Raw genomic sequence first — 24,986 nt, forward strand, 5'->3', positions numbered from 1 at the left:
ACATGAGTGACCATGGGTCCGGGTAGACCTGTGAGTACCTGGGTCCTACCCAGGGCCCACACAAGCCGAGTTACCCGTCCCAGCCCTACCCAATCCATACATCACTCCTCAGTGGGTAAATACTTCATTAATTTCCGGTGTTCCCCGCCGTGATATTGCTGGAATATTGCTAAAAGTGGCGTAAAACCATACTCACTCACATACTTCATTATTTGTGACCCACCATGGAAAAAGACACCTTCAGGGTGATAAAACCTCATTTTGACTTAAATTCTTATTAAATTTTAAAACTGCAGTATTGTAGGAACATAACACTTCAATTCTAAAGCAACAATTCATATGTTTTGCAGAGATACATGGCATCAACATTTTTGACTAATTTTCGGGAAAATCCCATTTTCAGTCTTGAAATAATAACTGCTGCAATAATTAGATATAGCGACTGATTAATCCAAAGTAGATATGTTTGTTGAAATGTTTTGAAATAATGTTTTATTACATTACAAACCAAAAAGAGAAAAATAAGATATTTGTGTACAATCCGCACACATGGCGATTTTTACGGAAGTAAGTTGACATCAAACGTCTTTTGTATGACGCACAATTGTATCCTAGGAACCATAAGGTCCCTATCTCCTGGCGGGTCACATTTATTCTCAAAATAATTCCACTTCAAACTGTGTGACCGATGTACTCACTTGTGTTGGGGTTCTGACGTAGTGAGGCTACGCGGCTCGTTCGAGACCTCTCCATATTTTTAGCTTCACAGCTATAGGCCCCGAAGTCTGCAAATCTCACAGGATATATTTCTAAAATACCATCATCATACTGGTATATATTGTCTGCTTTTGCGAGGGCTCTCCCAGCTTTTATCCACCTGACTTTCGGGTGTGGTACCCCTTCAATCTCGCAAGAAAACATGGCTGTATCTCCAAGATACACCACCAAGTCCTCGGGCTCTTTTATAAAATGTTTCGACAAGTCTGAAAAATAAACACAATCATTAGGAAGTGGATCAAGTTTGGTAAGTTTATATTGAGCTGAATGCCAGCTCAGCATTTGCTAAAATGCCCACACAGCGATATTCATTCCAGTGATTTGACAGTGGCCTGTGAAGATCTGGAGTAGAATAGGTCTTCAGCAAACATGCTTGCCGTAAAAGGTGACTATGCTTGTCGTAAGAGGCGACTAACGGGATCTGGCGGTCAGGCTCGCTGACTTGGTTGATGCATGTCATCGTATCCCAATTGCGTGGATCGATGCTCATGATATTAATCAATGGATTGTCTTGTCCAGACTTGATTATTTACAGACCGCCGTAAAAAAGCTGAAATATTGCTGAGTGCGGCTTTAAACAACAAACCAAACCAAACCAAACAATGGCCTGTAAATAATCAAGCCTGGACCAGACAATCCACTGATTGACATCATGATAACGATCCACGCCGTCAGGGTACGATGACACTGATAAACCAAGAACAAGCCTGAACATCCGATCCAGTTCCGTCTTACGACCAGCATGGAATGCTGGGTACCGATTCTTACCCTTATGAAGCAAAAGATGATTTGTTTGAAAGCTGATGAAAGATCACAATTATCAACAACCTGATCAGATTCGGCAATGTTATCTCCATCTTAAGTTTTCTTGACATAATCAAATATATTTTATTATTTTCTAGAGAGAATCATCATTAACACCCAAACTTAACTTGACAACCCGTAGCGATTCCAGGTACGAAAATCTGTTCCTGCAGAGACGACTAACAGGATTGGGTGGTCATTTTCAGTGACTTGGCTGCCGTTGTACAAACCAATCTTAGCGCTAAGGTGATTGTTACTCCCATACATTAACATAGGCTTAGGATCACTGTATCGCTGAGGTTGTTCTGTACAATGGCATTCCATGATACCGAAATTGTGTGCCTCAATGGTCATGATGTCAATCACTGGATTGTCTGGTCCAGACACCACCTGCACACCCTGAGAATCAAGCAGAGCAAGACCCACCAATGGCTAGCCAAGCATCAAATATTAACACAGCCTTTACTTAATCTCCAAGTGGAATATTTGAAAAACTTACATGCAATATCCAGATCAGCTTTCCGACTGACGATGGTTCCGAATCCATCGACAGTGGCTGTACACTGGTAGGTGCCCTTGTCAGTTGGATGGGCTGTTTTAGAATGCTGGACTTGGTTGAAATATAAAGATCCATTTGCTAATAAACTCCTGCAATAAACAAAAGTATCAGTATCATGATGTCAAATTTAACCAAAAATACAAACAGACTGGCGCTAAATCCCGATTTTACACCCCTAATTACAAGCTCCAGTAACCAAGGTAATAATGTCTTAGCGCTTGCTAAGCATGCCTATGGATGGAGCACAACGCCACATAAATGTGATTACCATATTCGCCGTAATAAGCGCCCAGGGCGCTCTCAAAATTTTGAAATTTTGAGTTGAAAGATACATTTCGTGGTTTATGCTGACAGCCTGAAATGTTTATGTACGACAGATATATTTTTTCAGAATTTAATTGCCCATAATTAAGGGTACATAAAACACATGAGTGCGTATTATATGCGAAAAAAAAAGTCTTGTGTACAGTGATCAATCGGAAGGGTGCCAATTGGGATTGTTCACAAGCCAATATATTAGCAAATATCGCTGTGGGCGCTTATTACGTCGAATACGGTATCATTAAACAGAATCAGGGTGAATTGAGATTCAATCCCACAATCCTGGTATGCTTAAGGGAGGCAACTCTTAAAAATGAATTGCTGTATCTTCCACGATTTGTTTGTTTGTTGTTTAAGGCACCACTCAACACTATTTTAGCTATATGATGTCGGTCTGTAAATAATCGAGTCTGGACCAGACAATCCAGTGTTTGACATCATGTGCATAGATCCAATTGGGATCACACAAATGCATCAACAATGTCAGCAAACCTGACCACCCGATCCTTTTAGTCGCCTCTTATGGCAAGCATAGTTGCCTTTTACGGCAAGCATGGGTTGCTGAAGATCTGTTCTACCCCTGATCTTCACGGGTGCTGTATCTTGGACGAAGGGGCCACTTACTGCCAGTATGTTATTTCAGTAAGACACCAACTGAATTATATGTTACCAATTTACTTACCGATCTGAATTTTCAAAATTTAAGTAGTTGCCATCTTTCTTCCACTGTATGTTGGGGGTGGACTCGCCATGGTAGGCGGAACAGTTGAGGAGCGACTTGGAGCCTTTCTTCACGATCAGGTCATGCGGCTCCACGGTGAAGTAAAACTGACTGAAGTGGGGGACTGTGGCTCCTGAAACAGTGAGTGAGTGAGTGAGTATAGGTGAGTGAGTGAGTGAGTATAGGTGGAGAGAGTGAGTGAGTATAGGTGGAGTGAGTGAATGAATATAGGTGGAGTGAGTGAGTATAGGTGGAGTGAGTGAGTGAGTGAGTATAGGTGGAGTGAGTGAGTGAGTATAGGTGGAGTGAGTGAGTGAGTGAGTATAGGTGGAGTGAATGAGTGAGTAAAGGTGGAGTGAGTGAGTGAGTGAGTATAGGTGGAGTGAGTGGGTGAGTGAGTGAGTGAGTGAGTGAGTGAGTGAGTGAGTGAGTGAATAGGTATAGGTGAGTGAGTGAATGATTATAAAAGGTGGAGTGAGTGGCTGAGAGTAAGTGAGTGAGTGTGTGAGTAAATGGCTTCGAGTGCGTGAGTGAGTGGTTTCGAGTGCGTGAGTGAGTGAATGGCTGAGAGTAAGTGAGTGAGTGAGTAAATGGCTTCGGGTGCATGAGTGAGTGAGTGGCTGAGAGTGTGTGAAAGTGAGTAAAAATGGCTGGGAGTGAGAGTAAATGGCTGAGTGTGAATGAGTAAATGGCTGAGAGTGAATGAGTAAATGGCTGAGTGTAAATGAGTGAGTGGCTGAGTGTGAATGAGTGAGTGGCTGAGAGTGAGTGAGTGAGCAGTGTTTTATTCTGCATCAATAACAACCATCATCAACACACTTATAATAATATTGTCATCATCTTACTCATCACCAACACATATATCATCATCATCATCATCATCATCATCATCATCCTTACGGTCTTCCTGTTTACATATCTAACTTAAATATTTCCCCGAATTACTTTTCACTCATATTCTCAAAACCAACCAATCAAACTGGAAGATCAAAGTAAGGAAGTGAATTTGCTGGAGAATAATTCAAACATCTGAACAGAGACTGACCTTAAATTAAGCAGTATATAGTCAATATTATCTGATTCCATCAGTCAAACCCAGACTTTGATGTTAACGAATTTTACATAATCACTGATCAGTGGCGAGGCTCTCAGGAGGGCATAAACACAAGCCGCCATGTTGACATAACACATTATGATACACAGTCTAGATGACTGAAACCGTAAACGAACAAGCAACTGGAGAACGTTGATCTCACAACAAATATTCACTGCCATTCCAGCATATGTATGAAATTTAAACCATCAGCAGACATTGCACATATCCCGTCTGCTCATCCCATCCTTTCACCACTAAATTTGTCATAGACTGGTCCAACATCAAAGAAAGGTTTGTTCCATTATTGTTTCAAGGGGGATGGAATAATTTGGATTCCAATGTGCAGGATATACCAAGAATATGTAACAGCAAGGCTAGAATGATTCCAATGTGCAGGATATACCAAGAATATGTAACAGCAAGGCTAGAATGTTTCCAATGCCTCGGGGATGATAGATAGCGCAAACTTAGCCACAAACATAGCCAACGCCATGTGCAGTCTACATGTCGTCTGCTTCTTAGGTGCCGGTTTCATTTCAAAGAGGGGCGGTCGGGTAGCCTAGTGGTTAAAGCGTTCGCTCGTCACGCCGAAGACCCGGGTTCGATTCCCGACATGGGTACAATGTGTGAAGCCCATTTCTGGTGTCCCCCGCCGTGATATTGCTGGAATATTGCTAAAAGCGGCGTAAAACCAAACTCACTCACTCACTCATTTCAAAGAGGAGCATTTTTCTTGCAAAAGAACATCTTTTATTGCAGAAGTTATGACGATGAAGAAGAATAATGTTAGTAGTAGCAGAACTACAGCATGAGTAATGTAACCACAATCTTAATCATACTATAATGTTACTTAACAGGATCATGGTCATAATTATTTTTCTTTCTTTTTTTTCTCATTTTTATATTCTTATAAGAGTAACTTACAGTGATTCCAGTTCCAATAAATTTGAAATTTCCTAAATTGATTAAACCCTGCATTGTTCAATGCCTCCATTGTTCAACCCCTCCATTGTTCAAATGCTGTATTGTTCAACCCCTCCATTGTTCAACCCCAGCATTGTTCAACCCCTGCATTGTTCAACCCCTGTATATGATTTGGACACAACAGCATTTGCAAATATGCTGGTCACTAGGCAAATGCTAGTGAAAATTCATCAAGACCATTAAGAATTATGGACGCCAACTGGTCAAACTTTTGAAAAGTATGATGTGTCTGTCTCCTTATACTGCACAACATCCTGTTCGTTTTTTGATCAGACAATTCAGTGATTGACGTTGTGAGCAATGCTTCATGCCGTTAGAGTCCCATGACACACAACCAACCACGTCACCGATCCAGAACACACGACCATTTGGCCATCTGAAGGTTTTAATCCAAATCCTGCAAAGTCCATGAAACATTAAATTAATGGGCAGAAAATTAGCAAAGTTTGTGTGGAACCAGTGATTTTTTAGCATTGTTCCTGAAAAAGTTATATCAAGGAATCCTAAAAAAACACAGTTACGTTTTCGCAATAGTGTCCACAACCTAACCAGCACCGCCAAAGAAGCATTGTGAAATGCTACACTCCATTTCAGCTGCGAACATGCGGAGATATTTTACAAGCGAACAAAGTGATTATATTTCAGCCCCTTCCTACATCAACACACATGCTTGTATCAAAGCATTCATAGTTTGCCCAGACATTACTGTTGCGAGAGTAGGGACACAGAGTTTTAAATATACGCAAACTTGCCTTCATCAGGGTGAGAGGACCACCCAGGACAGATAATAAGATCGCGATAGTTCCCACCTGCTTTGTGCAAACACTCCCACTCCCACAACAAACCTCCATACAGTAGTGTCAAATCAAGCTACCTTAGGCCAGAGTTTTTTTAAATGAGGTTTATGAATCGCCGACTCCAAATATTGAAATGTGAAAAGAAATTACCGTATTCGACGTAATAAGCGCCCACGGCGATGTTTGCTAATATATTGGCCAGTGAACAATCCTAATTAGCACCCCTTCAGATTGAATGTACACAAGACTTGTTTATTTGCATATAATACGCACTCATGTGTTATATGCACACTAAATTATGGGCAATTACATTCTGGAAATATATATCTGTCATACATAAACATTTCATGCTGTCAGCATAAACCACAAAATTTATCTTTTAACTCGTTTCTTTCAGTAAAATAATACTCTAATAACAGCCCCTTATTTCTAATTTTGAGAGCGCCATGGGCGCTTATTACGTTGACTACGGTAAAATGAAATGCCGTGGTTTTTTATGGTGACAATTACAAAAAATGATTCAACTTATTATACTGTCACTATCAATATATATAAAGTATCTAAATTAGAACCTGTTGAACCAGTTTCTTAGGAACTTTAAAACATAACGAAATATGACAAATTGTGAAAGAAAATAGAAAAAAGGATATTTTATATCAGATTTTTTAAAATTTAATTGCATCAACACGTTCCCCCCTCCCCTTCCCCCACAAAAGTCTGGCCTCACATCTAAATTGGTTCATCATAAAGTAATGCAAACTGATAAACTTGGCCGCTTGAGTCAGTGAGTTGGGTTTAACACCGCTTTTAACAGTATTCCAGTTATATCTGGGCCACCTGTGCCCCTGGCCGCTTGAATTACATTCAATTTCCATTGTGTTTACTGTGAACACGGACATGAACTTACTGAACCATTAAGTTTCAATGTTTATAAATGGAGAAGATGTGGACTTACTTACCGACAACTTCAAAGTCGGTAGCTTCAAATGATTAAATGATTCAAATGTTTGTAAGTGGGCTCAACCTTCAACACTCTAACCACAAATTCTGAAGAATTTCCCGTGAATTAACTTTAATTAATTTAAGTTTAAAGGTTTGCAAATAGACTAAACTGTGACCTTTATGACCAACAACTCTAAAATTAGTAACTCAAAACCATTAGAGTCATCAAAGGCCACACTACAAATAATAGGTGCCCCTCCCTTTTTTTAACAGCTGTATTCTTCCGGTATCTGTTCTAGCTTAATGTTCAGCAACAGCTAAAACGGACAGGTCCTAAGAAGAGAGTGTAAATTAATTCAAGTTCACCACATTTCCTCTAAAACCAAAGAAGTCCACAGATTGGTCGGAAATTCTTCACATTTTTAGGGTTTCTGAAATGCTTGTCATCTTGCATCAGTCTTTGAGCAGTGCAGCCATTGAAAGACTTGTATGTTTTTGAGATGCTAAAACCCTTTTTTGCCATCTTTCAACCTGTAGTTTCTTCACAGTTTTTCAGCACCAAATTTCATGATCTAATTTCAACAATTTGAAATACCATGATCTTATTAATTCCTAATGCATTGACGTCACTTTTTCAGTGCTTTCAGAAATGAGTTTGCACTAAAAACAACTTTGTTCTCTTCTCAGTTTAGCCATACTGAAAATTGGAGTGTCAAAACCTTGCGAGGCATAAATATACTTCAACACCATCATGCATTACCATTTATGAGTCTACAAAACAAGTCCTTTTTCTGAAGCCAGATAATTTGTAATCTATATGCGCAACCATACTCTAATATTTATAACCACCAACCTATCAGTCGGCTTGTGAAAAGGCTAACTTTTCATCGGATCCAACATGGATTCTATTGCCACACACAAGTTACGATTTCTCTTCCGCAGACAGGTCCAAGAGGTGAAATGATGTTTAACGTCGCATTCAAATTATCGGAGTCACATAGCGACATGCATGTAAGTGTGTGTGTCTGTTTGTTTGAACTAGACCTGTCAAGATCCGGGGTAGAATGGGTCTTCTGCAACCCATGCTTGCCCTAAAAGGCAACTATGCTTATCGTAAGAGGTGACTAACGGGATCGGGTGGTCAGACTCGCTGACTTGGTTGAAGCATGTCATCGATCCCAATTGCGTGGATCGATGCTCATGATATCAATCACTGGATTGTCTGGTCCAGACTCGATTATTTACAGACCGCTGTCATATAGCTGGAATATTGCTGAGTGTGGTGTAAAACAACTAACAAACAATGGCCTGTAAATAATCAAGCCTGGACCAGACAATCCACTGATTGACATCATGATAACGATAACCGACCAACTAGTCCGGGCTGATAATTAGGTCTTCTAGTGCTTTCCCACTGAGATACCATGCCTGAGATTTAACACGGAACCCCTGCTCAGACACAGTATACTGACTCTGAGGCCAGTTCTTGTTTTATCCCCTTATCCTCTGGACCAAACAATCAAGTGATGCTGTCAGGGTACGTGACACGCTATCAACCAAGTCACCGAGACTGACCATCTGATCCATTAAGGTGCATCTTCCGACCAGCATGGGTGGCTGGAGTGAGATGAGGTGAAATGGGGTTAAATGTTGAATCCAAGATTTTTGCACTTTGATAGCGACATGCACGCATGTGTGTGTGTGTGTGTGTGTGTGCTTGTACTAGTCCGGAACACTGAGAAAACATGCCACAGTTTAACATGAATACCCCACTCAGACACAGTATACTGACTCCGACTCGACCAGTCCTTGTTTTAGCCCCTTCATGCCACGCACTAGACAGGGTAACAACATGTACCATCTTTTAACGTCTTTGGGTATGACGCGGCCGGAGATCAAACCTTGACCTTCTGTTCTCCGGGTGGACGCTCTACCAGTGGACAACTGAGGTGGTCTCATTTAGGGCGTTTGCATCACATCAAGCCCGGCATCACATTCATGCCGCGCACTAGACAGGGTTAGAACAAGTACCGACTTTTAACGTCTTCTGGTAAGACGGGCCGGGATTCGAACCCCGGACCTTCCGCTCTCCAGGCGGACACTCTACCACAAGACCACAGAGGCAGTCGGGTGGCTAGTGTTCTACTGTAACCCCACAGTACCTTCAAAGAGCCTCAATAAGTATGAAATTTGAACATCTAAGCATACCTTAAAATTTTCTTACATAAAGCTTTGACTGTCAAATGCCTTTGGCATTCCAAAATCTACAAAGGCCAGATAAGTTCTTTGTATTATTTCCGACAGTTTCCACACAACCAAGCTAGAAATACCCTCAAATAGATCCCCTTCTCCATGACAAATCTCTCCAATAATTTTTCAAGCAATCCGAAATGTGACTTCTAAGCGTACCTAACATACTTCTCCCATGAAGTTTGAGCATCAGGTGACAAGGAGTGTCTCGCGAGGGCTTGCGCTAGACATTATCTTTCTGGTTGGCTTGTTCATCACGGACTCCTTTATATCACTGATCAACTCTACTCCTTTACCAGTGTCTCCGTCTGAGCAGGATCATGGCATCAGGAACATCTTCTTATTGGCAAATTTAGGATTGACGAGATCTTTCGACACCCAAAGAATTGTTTCAAGAATCGCTAGCCTTGTTCTGTTATGGCGTGTCAAGTTAACAGCTGGGGTTGTTCACAGACACATTTTTTACCTACCTCATTCAACTGAGGATTTATTCAACAAAAAATGGGTTAAAATTTAAATAATAATAATAATAAAAAAAATACATTGGAAAAATTCATAAGGTGTTAAATTTTACTCCAGACTTGATCGGGTGGTCAGGCTCGCTGACTTGGTAGATGCATGTCATCATATCCCAAATGGGTGGATCAATGCTCATGATGTCTGTCACTGGATTGTCTGGACTCGATATTTACAGACCGCTGTCATATAGCTGGAATATTGTTGAGTGTGGTATTAAGAAAGAACAAACAAACTAGTACAATTGATATTCCTAAACTTGGGCGTCAGACTCATGAGGAACTTCCTCCATTTCGGATCGTAATATTTATTCAAACAAAATGCCTAAAATTTCACCATCAATGTAGAAGAAACGGGTCAAAACCTCTCAGTAGTATCAATCATCACAACACTTAACATAGCTTCTGTAAATATTCCTTCATGGATTTTCCCAGCACAAACACACCTGCAAGACGCCTGCCATCTTTGTTTGTTTATTCTGACGTCTGCTCCAAGATGGCCGCCATGGTGCACTTCATCTGCACAGATGGTGGTACTTTGTTTGCATGTCTGCTTCAGTTACATAAGCACAACACACATGGAACAACTTCCACACCATCGCTACTCTTTGCAACATCTCCTACAACTTCTACGCCCCTGATCCTCTTTGCAACATCTCCTACAATTTCTATGCCATCGCTACTCTTTGCAACATCTCCGACATCCTTTTTACACAACAGAATGAACCAAGTCAGCAACAATCCCAAAGTCAGGGTGTCGATGACACACAATCAGGTCGTTCATCCAGACCACCTGATACATTTTGGTCTCGTCATTCGGCCAGCATAGGTTACTGGGGACCTATTCTAACCCAGAATCCTCAAGGATCCATTTTACATAACGGAATGAACCAAGTCAGCAACGATCCCAAAGTCAGGGTATCAGTAACACAATCAAGTCACTCATCCTGACCACCCGATACATTTTGGTCTCGTTATTCGGCCAGCATAGGTTACTGGGGACCTATTCTAACCCAGAATCCTCAAGGATCCATTTTACATAACGGAATGAACCAAGTCAGCAACAATATAGTCAGCAACTACTGATAGTCAGCAACGATCCCGAGTGAGCGAGTGAGTGAGTTTGGTTTTACGCCGCTTTTAGCAATATTCCAGCAATATCATGGCGGGGGACACCAGAAATGGGCTTCACACATTGTACCCATGTCGGGAATCGAACCCAGTTCTTCAGCGTGACGAGCAAACGCTTTAACCACTAGGCTACCCAACAGCCCCAGCAACGACCCCGAAGTCTGGGTATCGATAACACAATTAAGTCACTCATTCAGACCACCTGATACATTTTTGTCTCCTCATTCGGCCACCATAAGTTGGTAGGGATCTGTTCAAACCCCGAATCCTCACGGGAGTCTGGGAGTAATAAATAGACCAGTTCTTACATGCAGCATCAAAGGCTAAGCAAATGCCAATTGCCTGTGTGCATGTGATCTAAGGTCAAACCAAAGTAAACAACAGGTCTGTGGGTGGTACAGGTATTTGTTTCATTCAAAAATGCTAACATGTAAAGTCTTTCAAAATGGTGGAAATGTTCCAGTGTTAATTTGAGCCGTGTTCGGGTGAGTTCTAAAGACTGAATTACTGTGTGGAACTCATTGTTATTGTGTAATTAGAGTCATTGTTAGAGTGATTATCACAGTTTCAACTTGCAGATAAAGTGGCATTTAACAGCCTAATAGCATAAGTCTAACTCACTTATAACTTATATGTTCAGGTCATATTGTCCTGACAACTATTAACAAATGCTTCTATAAAGTAATGTAGTTCACCAATAACAGTGTTTCTGTCATACTGTCCTGACAACTATTAACAAATGCTTCTATAAAGTAATGTAGTCCACCAATAACAGTGTTTCTGTCATACTGTCCTGACAACTATTAACAAATGCTTCTACAAAGAACAGGTTTGATGAAGAAACATAAAATGATGAGAAACTTTTATTTATGAATTATGACTAAACCCCTAATATGACTGATAAAAATATTTTTGTATGACCAATAAAAAAACAGCTTTGAAATCTATAAAGATAAAGTACATTGTTTTTTTCCTTTCCTCTTAAACAGGAACTGATATTAATCTATTTGGAAGTCAAAAACCAGAATTTTCTCATCAAATACATGTGTGGAAAGAAATAAGGTATATTTTGTCCAGTTTTACAGTAAATCAATAATCAAACATGAGTCAAACGAACTGTTTCTTATCACTGCACATTCGGCAAAGCTGGCATGTGAGATGTTTGATAAGGAATAATTTTAGGAGAACCTGGTAGAAGCGAGCCTCTGTATTTCCCATCAAACACAGATAATAGCCCCCCATCAATTAACCTGCTACAACAAATAACACAGTAGCACATTTTGCCCCATTTGTCAAGTTGTGCATCTAACATTACGTAAACTAGTAATGAGTGGCCGGGAATCAGCTTGTTCAGAATCAACGGTTACACTGCCTTCTCCTCGGAATAAAATAGTAAATTGGCTCAGGAAGCATCTCATTTCATAAGTCATTTATTTTAAACGAGTAGTTACTTTTTTGTAAAAGGATGTTGATTAGGTTTTTTCAATATTCATCATACAAAACTGCCCATTTGCACAGTGTGGGTAGCGTAGTGGTTAAAGCGTTGGCTCATCACACTGACTGTCTGGGTTTGATTCCCTACATGGATATATGTCAAAAACCTGCTGTGATCTTGCTGGAATATTGAAAAAAGTGGTGCAAAACACTTCTCACTCACACCATGAATATTTCTCTTTGTTTATGAGTAAAAAGAAATGTTCTGTCCCATTACAATAAGTGTTTATATTCAAAATGATTCTTTTTTTAATCTTTTTTTGTTGCATGAAAATATAACATGCAGTTACTAAAAAAAAGACTTAAATTTTTTTTAAACAAAATACACTGCTTGCTTACATCTTTTTGTTCGATTTATTGTTCAACGACTTTTTTCCGAAATCCAAATAACTTGCCTTTGTACAGGTATTTAAAAAAAAAAATGCTAAATTAACGTCAACTTAACGTTACAAGTCTTACATCTCTTTTTAAAACTTAACACAATTGTGATCAGTAGATAATAAACTGATCTTTAAAATTGAAAGAGTTACACGTTTTTAGCATCAGTTCACGAACATAATGACTTGTTTGATTGATTCTATTGAAACGCGAAGAGTTACACTCAGAGTCGTTTACAACACTTTTCCTTTGATCATAACAACAAACAACAGTTCCACATGAAACTCAGCAACGTTGTTCTTAAAACAACATTTAATATTTCTTTCATCTACCGATTTACACAGATCAATTATTTCTCAAAAGGAACAGTCAGCACGAAAGTGACGCATAAAAGCACAATAATCAGACGAGTGCATTTTCTCGATTTAATTATCTGCTTGCTACAAAAAGCCATCACTGTGTACCGACACTAATGGTTATTCATTTTTTTTCGGCACACTTTGCCGTCACTAATCGTGTTAAACTGAGCCATGTGTGTTTTGTTATTGTAATTTGATCTTTCAAACAAATGAAACTTGTGCACAAATGGTAGACAAATGAAACTGGTTGACAAATGACACTTGTAGTTGATGATTTGTTTGTTTGTTGTTTAAATGCCGCACTCAGCAATATTCCAGCTATATGACGGCGGTCTGTAAATCAAGTCTCAACCAGACAATCCTGTGATTGATAACATGAGCATCGATCCACGCAATTGGGATACGATGACCATCTTCACGAGGCAAGTGAGTTCACTGACTATAAAAGTCCAGTTTCCACACTTGCCATGGAGTTACATTTAGGGTGTACTAACGAGTCTATACCTAGTCCAATCACAATCGCGCACTGAAATTGAAATCTGGTTCGTAAACTGTCATGCACATTTTGGTCGATTTCAGGATTTGCAAAACATGTGCACTGCCAACTCGTTGTCAACAGATATTTTCTAAATCTTTTCATGTTTTTTATCAAAGTGCTCACGTGATTTGATACACTTGACAATGTAAGACCCATTTTATCACAATATAGATCTTGATTATCAATCAGATCGTCTTGACCAGGCGCCACCACTTTGTTTGAAGCAAATGCAAGTGATATGAGAGATGGAATCTGATTGGTCCATAAGAGAGGCATAGAATGGACATAACTCGAAATAGCCACGATTAAGCCCAGGAATTCCAGCCTAGTTTGGCAAGGGTGGAAACTGGACTTTTAAAGTCAGTTAACTCTCTTGTCTCGGGAAGATGTACAATGACATGCATCAACCAAGACAGCGAGCCTGACCCTCCGATCCTGTAAGTCGCCTCTTACGACAAGCATAGTCACCTTCTATGGCAAGCATGGGTTGTTGAAGACCTATTCTACCCCGGATCTTCACGGGTATATCATTGATGAAATACATGGACAAATGAAACTTGAAAACCGAGGATGCATGGTCAAAAAATCTCTGGTGGACTTGATCAAACCTTTGTGGACAAATCCCGTTTTGCTGGTCAAATGAAACTTGACCAGAAACATATAATACTGAGCGACACAAAGAACTCCAGCCCATCACCTATGGCAACAGACAAACCCTAAAAATGCTTCGTATATCGTTCCACTTTAACAAAGCGACATTATGACACATTATCTGACGACAAAACAAAGTAAATGTCACTAAACAAGGGACCGACCGATATTCCGGAGGTCTGGGATTTTGTATCGACATAACATAGTTTTTCATCAAAAGCTACAAAACCAGATATTTTGTTATTTAAAACTATGAGACTGAATTTTGTTCTGAGAAAAACACCTTGCAACAATATAATTTCTGTGGCAGGCAATTTCATGTTTTGTCAACCACATAATTATTTCTGTCAAGAATTTTCGAGAACAATTTAATTTTTTTCGATAAAATCCCTCGCCACTCTCATAATATGAAATGGTCGGTCCCTAACTCGCCCAGTAGACACAGCCCAAACAGAGCACATTCGAGTTTGAATCCCAATACCCAACATAATGCTGCACTGAGGGAACGCAGTTTGACGTGACAGCAATATCGCTAAAAGAAGTGAAAGGTCTTCTTTATCCAATCAGCATCTACATTCATAAAAAAAGTGACAGCTTCAAGTCAGTTTTTTCCCGCATTGTTCATTTTATCAATAACTTATGTCAATTCTTGAATAAATCACTCCACAATGAACATCCAACTCTCTGCCGAGACCATTCCCACAAAACATCACATGCAGTTCCTGGCATACCAGGGGACCACGTACTGATAAGTGTGACAATCACGGGGATCGTCTCCATCAAAGGGGACATACAAACACCGTCTGATTCAATTTGCTCAGCGCTTTATTCGTATCTCTGCAAAAGATGAGGCTCGCAATGTCTTTTTTCAATAACCTCCTGCTCCAGAGTAGTTTTAAGGGAAACAAACCAATATTGGCGAAACAAGATGTGTTAACGAAATCTGAATGAAACCTTCTATCCTCAAGATGGACGCCTTCAAGGGAGAAACATGGACAGAACACACAACTTCAAAGACTTGAAAACTTCTGCGACCTTTCCCTAAGGGAGGTAATTCATTAACTACCCATATCATTAGCGTGCCAGTGCCAGGTTTAAAGCAAGACACAGACAAATGTGCATTTTGAATAGGCTGCTTGAGAAACCTTACTTTTTTAAGCACATTGATGAAACTAGCATTACTTTATAATTAATGTGGCACGAGTATATCGAAAACAACATCAAGTCCAACATTAAAATTATGACTTTCGACTTTATTCACAACAATCTGAGAAGCAAAAGAAATGATTGTCTCATTATTACATCTTATGTGCTTCAAAGATAAAAAATAGATGAAAAATGTGCTTATAATCTTCACAATATTCAATCATAACATAATCATTATTAAAAAGTAAATTTGAATCAAATAAAATATATTTTTTCAAAACCAGAAATTCACTGAGCGAAAGCATATTTCAAGTGGCTTCTCTTCACAGATGAAAAAAAACCCTCAATCTGACAAGACCCAGACAGGAGCTGGTGCGTATTTCCAAATGTTTAACATTCATCTACTTCAAATTCTCCATCGTTTATTTCAGCCTCCTCTTCAGTTGCAAGTCATTGAAGGCCCGATTTCCTCCATGCGATAAGATCCATGGCTTTCATTTCCCTTGACACAAAAATCAATTTTTGATAGTTATCGACACAGGTTTGATTCAATCAGTCTTCCAGTTGGGAAAGGAAAGATGAGATTAGGCGCCAACCATTCATATTCTGGAGGGGGTCTGGATTTTGTTTTTTAAAGCAACATTTTCTCACAATGCTTGGAAAACAATTTTCTGCAGGATTTACTGAAAAAATATCATTTAGTGGTCTTGCTGGGGTCTCGTAAATAAATGTGTTGTTGTTGCAAAATATTCTGTCCCAAATACAAATCCCAGCCCCTAACCCCACCCCCCTTAAATTAAATGGATTATCCAATATATACGCAGGGTGGGTTATACGCAGATGGGATATATTTTCTGAAATTTGGACCGAATTAAATCAGGTTGCGTTCCAAGTACACTGAGCACTGTTGGCTCTATCGTAAACTGATAACGTATCCCTAACCACATAAAACAGCTATTTTTATTCCGTCAACCTACGGCATAAGTTGATTTGAGTGTATGAATCACTATCACATAATGTCTAGAGAATGATCGAGTGGGTCAGTGATGATTTCTGTTTTCCAATGGTACAGCTGTCGCTGATTAAATGACTATTGTTTTACGTAAGTTTTAGCAAATTCTCAAATGGGCTACATATATTGTACCCATGTGGGAATCGAACCTGGGCCTTCTGCGTGAAGAGTTAACACTGTAAACACTAGGCTACCACACCACCCAGTGTACTATCTTAGGGTTTGGCTTTGATGGTTGGAAAAGGAAATAGTGAGTGAGATGGGTTTAATGCCGCTTTTAACAGTATTCCAGATATATCGTGGCGTGTCAGCTTAATGTGGGAGGAAAGCCCGAAGTGATGCAGGTCTCAGATGTTTACCACGTTTTAGTCAGTTTCTGTGAATTGGTTGATGGTGTGTCAACGCTCCCTTACAGCGCGAACAAACAAACAACCAAACAAACATAAAACAAGCCACTCACCCACCCACTCACACTAGAACACACCATACTATGAGTGTCTGCTTCGTCATTTACCCACAAGCTGCAAAGTATCCACATTCTCCTTTTCTGAGTGCCGTATTCGACATAATAAGCGCCAGGGGCGCTCTCCAAGTTAGAAATAGGGGGCTCTTATTATAATATTATTTTGGTGAAAAACAACAGAGTTGAAAGATCGTAATTTTCGAGGTTTATGCTGACAGCCTGAAATGTTTATATACAACAGATATATTTTTTTCAGAAGTTAATTTCCCCTAATTAAGAATGCATTATACACGAATAAATAAGTCCTGTGTACATTGATCAATTGGAAGGGGTGCTAATTGGGATTATTCACTACCCAATATATGAGAAAATATCGCCATGGGCCGTTATTAGAGCGGGGCGTTTATTACGTCGAATACGGTACTATTTATACCTAAATCAACAAAAAATACTACTCTTCCGACTTCAACATAATTCTACTGCCATAACAAACTGGGCTCCTTCTTAATTAATCCAGCAGCCCCCTGATGTCTGCCTGGGCGTGATCAGTCGTACGGTCTAATATCTGCATCAACATCTTTAAATGGCTGTCAGCAGCCCTAATGATTATACATATCATAACTCAAGCATTTCTAACCTAGCGGCACATGTTTGCGGTTATGATGATGTTTATACACAAACAGGAAGTTAGCACGGTGGAGGAAGCATTAACAGGGCGAAGAGTCACCCAAGGGGAGGTAATTATCCCCGATTTGGACACATGGGACGTGTAATGGAAGCGGACCGTGTCTGTACTGGCCTTGGATGAGAGTTCACCCATGAAACTGGGTGCAGCAAGTCTTCCGAATGAGATATATTGAAGGTAAATATGCCACTGGACATAACATACAAGGCACAGACGGAATGGTAATGAGTGTATATCCACACAAGTTCTGATAAAAAATTTGAAGTGAATAAAAAATGTGGTAGAATCCATGGCCATGTTTCCATTCCTGGAAGTGATCTTAGCTTCAGGACCTCCTCATAAATCTGTGGCGTAGAGGATCTAAGTTGTGTGGGAAGCACTTTTGAAATCCAAATGTGGACAGACAGACATTTTTCTCCACCATGTGAAAGTGTGTTCTCTCCTAATGTCAAATTTATACTGTTCGAAGCGACATAAAAACAAACACACCTAGCCATCCTCATGTCAAAATGTTCATTTTGTGTATTAAAGTAAAAAATAATGCTTTCCTGAAGACATGTTTAACTAATGCTGGCACTGACAAGGCACAACTACTTCTCATGATTTGTACTTAAAGTTAAAGTTGGATTTATTAGGCTCATTAGAAATTCGTGACTGCTTTAACCATTGTAAGATGTTTTTGGAGGAACTGTATTTTACAAGCAAACTACTTTATCAAAAACTGTTGGTCAAACTAAGATACAGATCATAAACCCAAAAATTTTTTTAATGTAAATGTATTTGAATTTTTCGGTTAACTGACAAATCTGATCATGGAACTGATATACATGCACGAAAAAAAAACAAATGTACAAAAACCAAAAACTTCTCACTGAATATTTTCCAGTAATTAAAGTAATCACATAACATTACATGAAAGGTCTTTATACGTATTATTATCATAAATCTACTAAGTATAATGATGATAATGTGCATATCTACAATGTTTATCTAGGCAATATTTACATCATAATGCAAGTGCTACATTATTACCTCAATCAATGGATCAGTGTGCACTCGATTTTCCTTCTCAGCTCCCTGGGGAGCATACAACAGCTGCCTTTGAGGTGCTCGTAGGTTAACAGTTGTATCACCATCTCATCCTACCGGGTACCCATTCACTGCTGACTACACAATAACACTACAACTAGCCAGGTTACCTTGTATACAGCAGTTTAGCATCAGAGCAGCAATGGGAGTGAGTGAGTGAGTGAGTGAGTGAGTGAGTGAGTGAGTGAGTGAGTATGGTTTTACGCCACTTTTAGCGATATTCCAGCAATATCATGGCAGGGGACACCAGAAATGGGCTTCACACATTGAGCCCATGTCAAGAATCGAACCCGGGTCTGACGAGTGAATGCTTTAACCACTAGGCTACACGACCGCCCCCATAAAGCTATAAAGCAAGTTCCTGTACCAATCATTAGTTAAATCATTCAAAGGATCAAATGAATTTTTCTTAAGCCCTGATTGAAATTTCTTTTCATTGATGTAAATTAGAAATCTTCCAAACTCCATCTCGAAGCCTTAGGAGGATATCAGTAAATCTACAATCCCATAAACTATTCCCATCTGCGCCAGTCCTCGTACAATACTTATGACTCCAGGATGAGTAATCTTTATTCAGCTCAATAACCATCCTTCCTCATTTCCATAAATCACCAATTCCCTTTCGGAAGCACAAATATCAAACTGGTACCAAACATAACTGCTACAAATATTACCAATATTCCATCAAATCATGACATAGACTCGTTTCAGACCTGTCTAAATTGCCGAAATGCCGTTGAATTAATGCTGCTCTGATGCTAAACTTCAACCATTCGACCCAAGTCGGATATCCATAATGACTGTAGATAAGATGAACCATGAACGCTTTACTGGCAAAGGTTAAAACGTCGAAACTATCCGTGTCTTGCTACTAATTGACTTTCTACAAAACACGATGATCCAAGGATGAGTAATATCACAAGCTAGCTATCCATGATCTTACGCTTTTACACAAATACATGACTAAACCAACATAGTAACGCAATGCTCTTGTCTAGGCCTGAAATGTCGGGATGGATTTTTCTATCCAAAGGAATGAAAATTATGATTGATTTTTCTTGGTTATTCCATAATTTGCTTGGCATTCTGTAACAGAAATCTGCCTGTGCAATAAGTCTGGTAAATGTCAGTCAGTCGTACTGTTACACAATTTTACCAGAGTTGATGGAACAGGGTTTTGCTGACAATTATGGTTAGTGAGTTGGGTTTAACGCCGCTTTTAATATTATTCCAGTTATATCTCGGCGTGTCAGCTTAATGTGGGAGGAAAGCCCGAAGTGATGCAGGTCTCAGACATTTACCACTTCGGTGAAACCTAAGACACGGATATGGTACTGACAAACCCAGAAACATAATCGGGGCGAATCCTGATTCGAATCCACAATCTTAGGTTTTTGGCGTGCCCAGGGGACGCAACTCTGCACAGCGAATTGCGGCGCCTTAGACGACTGGGCCACCCGTGACCCTGCTGACAATTATAACTGTCGTTTCTTCTAAACTGGTTAGCTGAATTCCTTTGTTTTGTTTGTGGTTTAGCCCCACACTCAGCAATATTCCAGCTATATGACAGCAGTCTGTAAATAATCGAGTCTGGACCAGACAATCCAGTGATTGATATCATGAGCATCGATCCATGCAATTGGGATCAATGACATGCATCAACCAAGTCAGCAAGCCTGACCACCCAATCCGGTTAGTCGCCTCCTACGACAGGCACAGTAGCCTCATAAGACAAGACTAGGTTGCTAAAGGCCTATTCTAACCTGGATCTTCCGGGTGCCATAAACGTGTGACAGTTTTGTACGGTTTTCAACATCTGCTCAGGAAATGAGCACTACTGCCTTTTTCAGACTAAGTCAAAGTCGTTGCCATGGAAACTCAAAAAATAATTTTTTCAAAAATCCCAATCGATCAAAAGGCACCAATTCACTACTAGACCTATCTATGTGCCAAGTTTGGTTAAGATATCTCTCATGATTTTTTAGTTCTGCTCCAGAAACAACATGTGACAGACGCACAGGAGGGAAGGATGTATGGATGGAACGATGGAACGATAGACAGCACCCATTCCCATATCGCCCTTCCAGTTTGTGGCGGGGGAAAAAATCTTTAAGAAGTATTTGAACAGTTCTTCTTTGTCACAAAGTTCAGTTGTGAGTCTTTTAACTCTAACATTCTCAAAAACACTTCAAGGTAAAAACATTCCAACTTTTTATTACACATATTAACCTTATACCTTTTTTTCATAACAAAACTCTATCAATTATCTTCTAATGATCATAAAAAGCGCAATAAGAAGTATCGTCAAGAAAAGAGGTTAAAAAACAAGTGAGGATTGCAGCTATTTTGAGAAATAACTCCCGAAAAAGGGGAAAAAAACAACGTATTTCACACTGTCAGGTTCATCATTATACAGATCCAAGACCCTGAAAAAACTTTAGTAATATCATTAGGAACTCGGTAGTTAGCTGATGTTCCACATCACACTGGCAAAACATAAGGAATCTTTCACAGATGTCTCCTCAGTAGCGTTTTTATCCTCTCTGGTTATCTCCATCTTAAACATGGCAGCTTGCTCTCCTATGTGTTTATTTTGCGAAATTTCTGTTCAATCTAATTAGTTTATTTCAAATCCCTAATTAATCATCCCAAAATAAAAAACACTTTGTAGATAGTGTTTATCTCTCATTCTATTCACACCTTGATAGATACACATCAAATAAATCAATTTCGGATGAAGATTTTCAGACTTTATCTTACAAAAACGTTTTCCTAATGACAAAAATATCGTCTCACAAATCTTTAATCTTAATCTCTTACCACAATGACAGGTAATAAATCATTTCAACACATGTTATGTTGTTCAAGACAAACATGACACCACATCTTTACTGCAAGATACTCTAAATAAGAGTTTGTTAAAAAATTCCAAATCATTCTTTTTCGAACAAGTTCTTAACCGTCTGAAAACATAGTACAAAGTGTTTCACTTCAAAGCAAAGAAGTTTCTTTAAAGATGCAAAGTGGCGAAAAAAAAGAAGAATTTAGTGTTAAACATGATAACCGATTTGGTAATCTCATTTGAAATGCTGTTGACCTTAATGGGATTCAGAAAGGTATGGAAAAAGTGATAAACTGTTCGCAAGATGGCTTTTTATTTTGACGATACATCCCACCATCTGTGAGACCTCCTCTACCATGGCAGGCTAATGTTGCCGATATTGCCCTTTTAGCACAAAACCCACGGGAGAATCTGATGATCGCAAATCAACAAGTTTCACGTTGGTAAATAGTTCGGCCATTACATTTAAAGTTTCTTTCACAAAATCAAATTGATCTGCCATTTTGAAAGCAGTCGAAGCCTCCACTGGGATATTGACCACCAAAAGAAGAGAATGTCATTACTGTCAAAATATTGACAAATTTTCGGCACCAGTTTTAAGCTGTGTATGCATTCAACAAACTCATTGTAACGAGTAGGAATAAAAAAATTCTATATGACGCCATTTCCGAATAGAATCAAGGTACTTCTAATGCTGGAGTGTCCGATTGTTATGTCCGAGATATGTTTCATCCAAGCATGGTATACATACACTCATTGGCATTACAAGACAAAACAGTTTCCATAAGTTACATCATAAATAGTTGATAGGGAAATAGCTTATTTCAAATAAGGTCTCGGTTTGCTTCCCAATAAATCCAAGAAACATCTTTGCCTCAATGCATGTATATTTCCTTCCAACCACAAAACTTCCCCTCACCGAATCTAAGATTATAATATCCTCAAGGCAGATTGCGTAAGTTAAGATAACGCTTTTCTAAGTGTTTCTTCATTGTTTAACGTCTTGCTCAGATATATTTCAGATGTACATTTCAGATGTACGACGGAAAATTGTAAATAATCGAGATGAACTAAATTTACCAGTGAATAAATATATAAGCAATTAATGATCCACACCGTCGGAAAATACGATGACATCAAATCAATCAAGTCACAGAGGCTGACCATACCATCCTTTACATCAACTCTTACAACAAATTTGACATTCATTTGTTTGTTTGTTTTGTTTGTCGTTTAAAGCCACACTCAGCAATAGTCCGGCCATATAATATCGGTCTTCAAATAATAAAGACAAGACTTGACAATCTAGCGATTGACATCAAATGTTCGAGTCTGGACCAGACAATGCCACCATGAGCATTAACGAATGCAATTGGGATATGAAGACATGCATCAACCAAGTCAGGGATTCTGACCTCAAGATCCATGTATTAGCCTCTCACTACAAGAAAGATTGGTTGGTTTGTTGTTTAATGCAGCACTCAGCAATATTCCAGCTATATGACTGCGGTCTGTAAATAATCGAGTCTGGACCAGACAATCCAGTGATTGATATCATGAGCATCGATCCACGCAATTGGGATCGATGACATGTTTCAACCAAGTCAGCGAGCCTGACCACCCAATCCCGTTAGTCACCTTTTACAACAAGCATAGTCGCCTTTTACGGCAAGCATGGGTTGCTGAAGACCTATTCTACCCTGGAATCCTACAAGAAAGGGCTGCTGAAGGGTTTGATATATGGTACAAAGCTGGGGCCCTATTCTAACCCAGGAAACAAATGTTTCATGGTGACTGATTTCAAAGCACTGATGCTTTGCAGAGACAAACAAGTGGTTGATAGCATGAACACAAAACTGCTGGGTAAGCTGACACTTTTTCACCATCCAGATACTAACCCTACAAAAATGTCACTGTGACCATAAATATCTCACGAAGCTGTTTGTTTGTTTGTGTGTTTTGTTTGTTTATTTGTTTGTTTGCATACAGCTACTTCACTTTGTAGAACATAGAGGCAAGAATGACTTTTCATCAGTAAAATGTTGCATTGCAGATTTCAAGTCTTATACTGGAGCTACAAGTGTTACAACTCAAAATCTGTTTTTATCTCAACAGAGCGAGTTGCTATTGTTATCGACATGGAAGTCGAACACACCTTGTAGCTTGAAGACAGAAGAGATACTCTACGGCTAGCACACCCTTGTAGCTCTGTTTGTGCAGGACTGTTCCCTGCCTAATGAGCAGCGTGGCCGGCTTGCTCGGAACATCCTGGAGGCATGTCTGCCATGCTATCTCTGAGACAGTGGTTACATGATCCAAGCACAGATTCACATTTGTGAAAAGTGTGGTGAATTTATTTTCGTGTTCAGCAATCAAGGCCTCAGTAAAGCTTTCAAAAAGTTTAATGGTAGACATGTGGAGGATATTTCCAAATTTGATGCATCGTTGACGAAAATGATGTCCGATGCAATTCCCTATTTTGACTTGTACCATACATTCCCGTGTTTTTTCAGATGAACAACTGACTTGCCTTTGCATGTGTTTGTGATGGGTGTCATTCATAAGGCAGGATACACTCACCTTTTCGCGAACACCTGGTATCATCACTATTTGATAGTGTTTCACAAACACATGCTCATGATATCGTCAGAATCGTACAATCAACTCTGCTTTATGCAGAGATCTCCATTGGATATGGAAAGGGTTTTGTTGCTTTGTTATTATTTTGAGGAAAATATATCCCAAAATGAGTTAGATTGTCATGATATATGTTTATTATGTACAACCTAGTATCACCCATAAAAGCTCCAATTGTATGAATGTTGAGAATACTTTAAAAATGGGGATCTTTATCTCTTATCAACTACCCAAACACACCCTTTGGCTATTCCATCAAATGGTTGGTCCAAAACCTGAAACAGATGTATATGTTTGATGTAATTAGATTTCTATAAAACTTTCGAATTTTAAAATGTTTGTTGCTCCACAATTCAATTTCCAAACTTCTGTGATATGAATAGAAGTTGCTGTAACGTTCAACTGACGTCTTGGGTGGATGACGCAGGTCTTCAAGATGTTTTGACATCAACTGATACAAGCTGGTGTCCTTGGTGTCATCAAAGATAGGATAAGAACATGGATGGAGAGCATGGTCACGACATGTTCCTCATAAGGTGAAAAAAATATATACTACATTGATAAAAACCCTTTGATGTTTGACATGAAACGACTTGTCTAGCTCTGTGATAATGAGCAATCTGGAAACCTCAGCTTTACACTATGTCCGCCTTCTGGTGGAAGAACCATGTTTATTTTGTTTTTAAACAATTTTTAGCAAAAAATACTGGAAAATCAAACAATAGATATCATTGTTAATAATTCAAAGAACACGACCGCCATTACATCTCAGACATAGATCCTGTCTTTTGACAG

General features: G+C 39.3%; 1 protein-coding gene across 6 annotated transcripts in view; it reads right to left on the reverse strand.

The window, feature by feature from the left end:
- Positions 1 to 24,986, reverse strand: part of LOC139461104 (neogenin-like) — a 157,788-nt gene that overhangs the window by 35,034 nt on the left and 97,768 nt on the right. For all 6 annotated transcript variants that reach the window (XM_071242630.1, XM_071242629.1, XM_071242634.1 and 3 more), the window contains exons 2-4: positions 3,144 to 3,315; positions 2,081 to 2,229; positions 699 to 983 (exon numbers count right to left, since the gene is read on the reverse strand). In XM_071242630.1, the coding sequence (XP_071098731.1) occupies positions 699 to 983; positions 2,081 to 2,229; positions 3,144 to 3,315 (606 nt within the window). The remainder of the gene's footprint in view (positions 1 to 698; positions 984 to 2,080; positions 2,230 to 3,143; positions 3,316 to 24,986) is intronic.

The sequence above is a fragment of the Haliotis cracherodii genome, unplaced genomic scaffold (genome assembly GCF_022045235.1).
Source record: "Haliotis cracherodii isolate W230 unplaced genomic scaffold, xgHalCrac1.p SCAF_14, whole genome shotgun sequence".
In the NCBI taxonomy this organism is placed as follows: Eukaryota; Metazoa; Mollusca; class Gastropoda; order Lepetellida; family Haliotidae; genus Haliotis; species Haliotis cracherodii.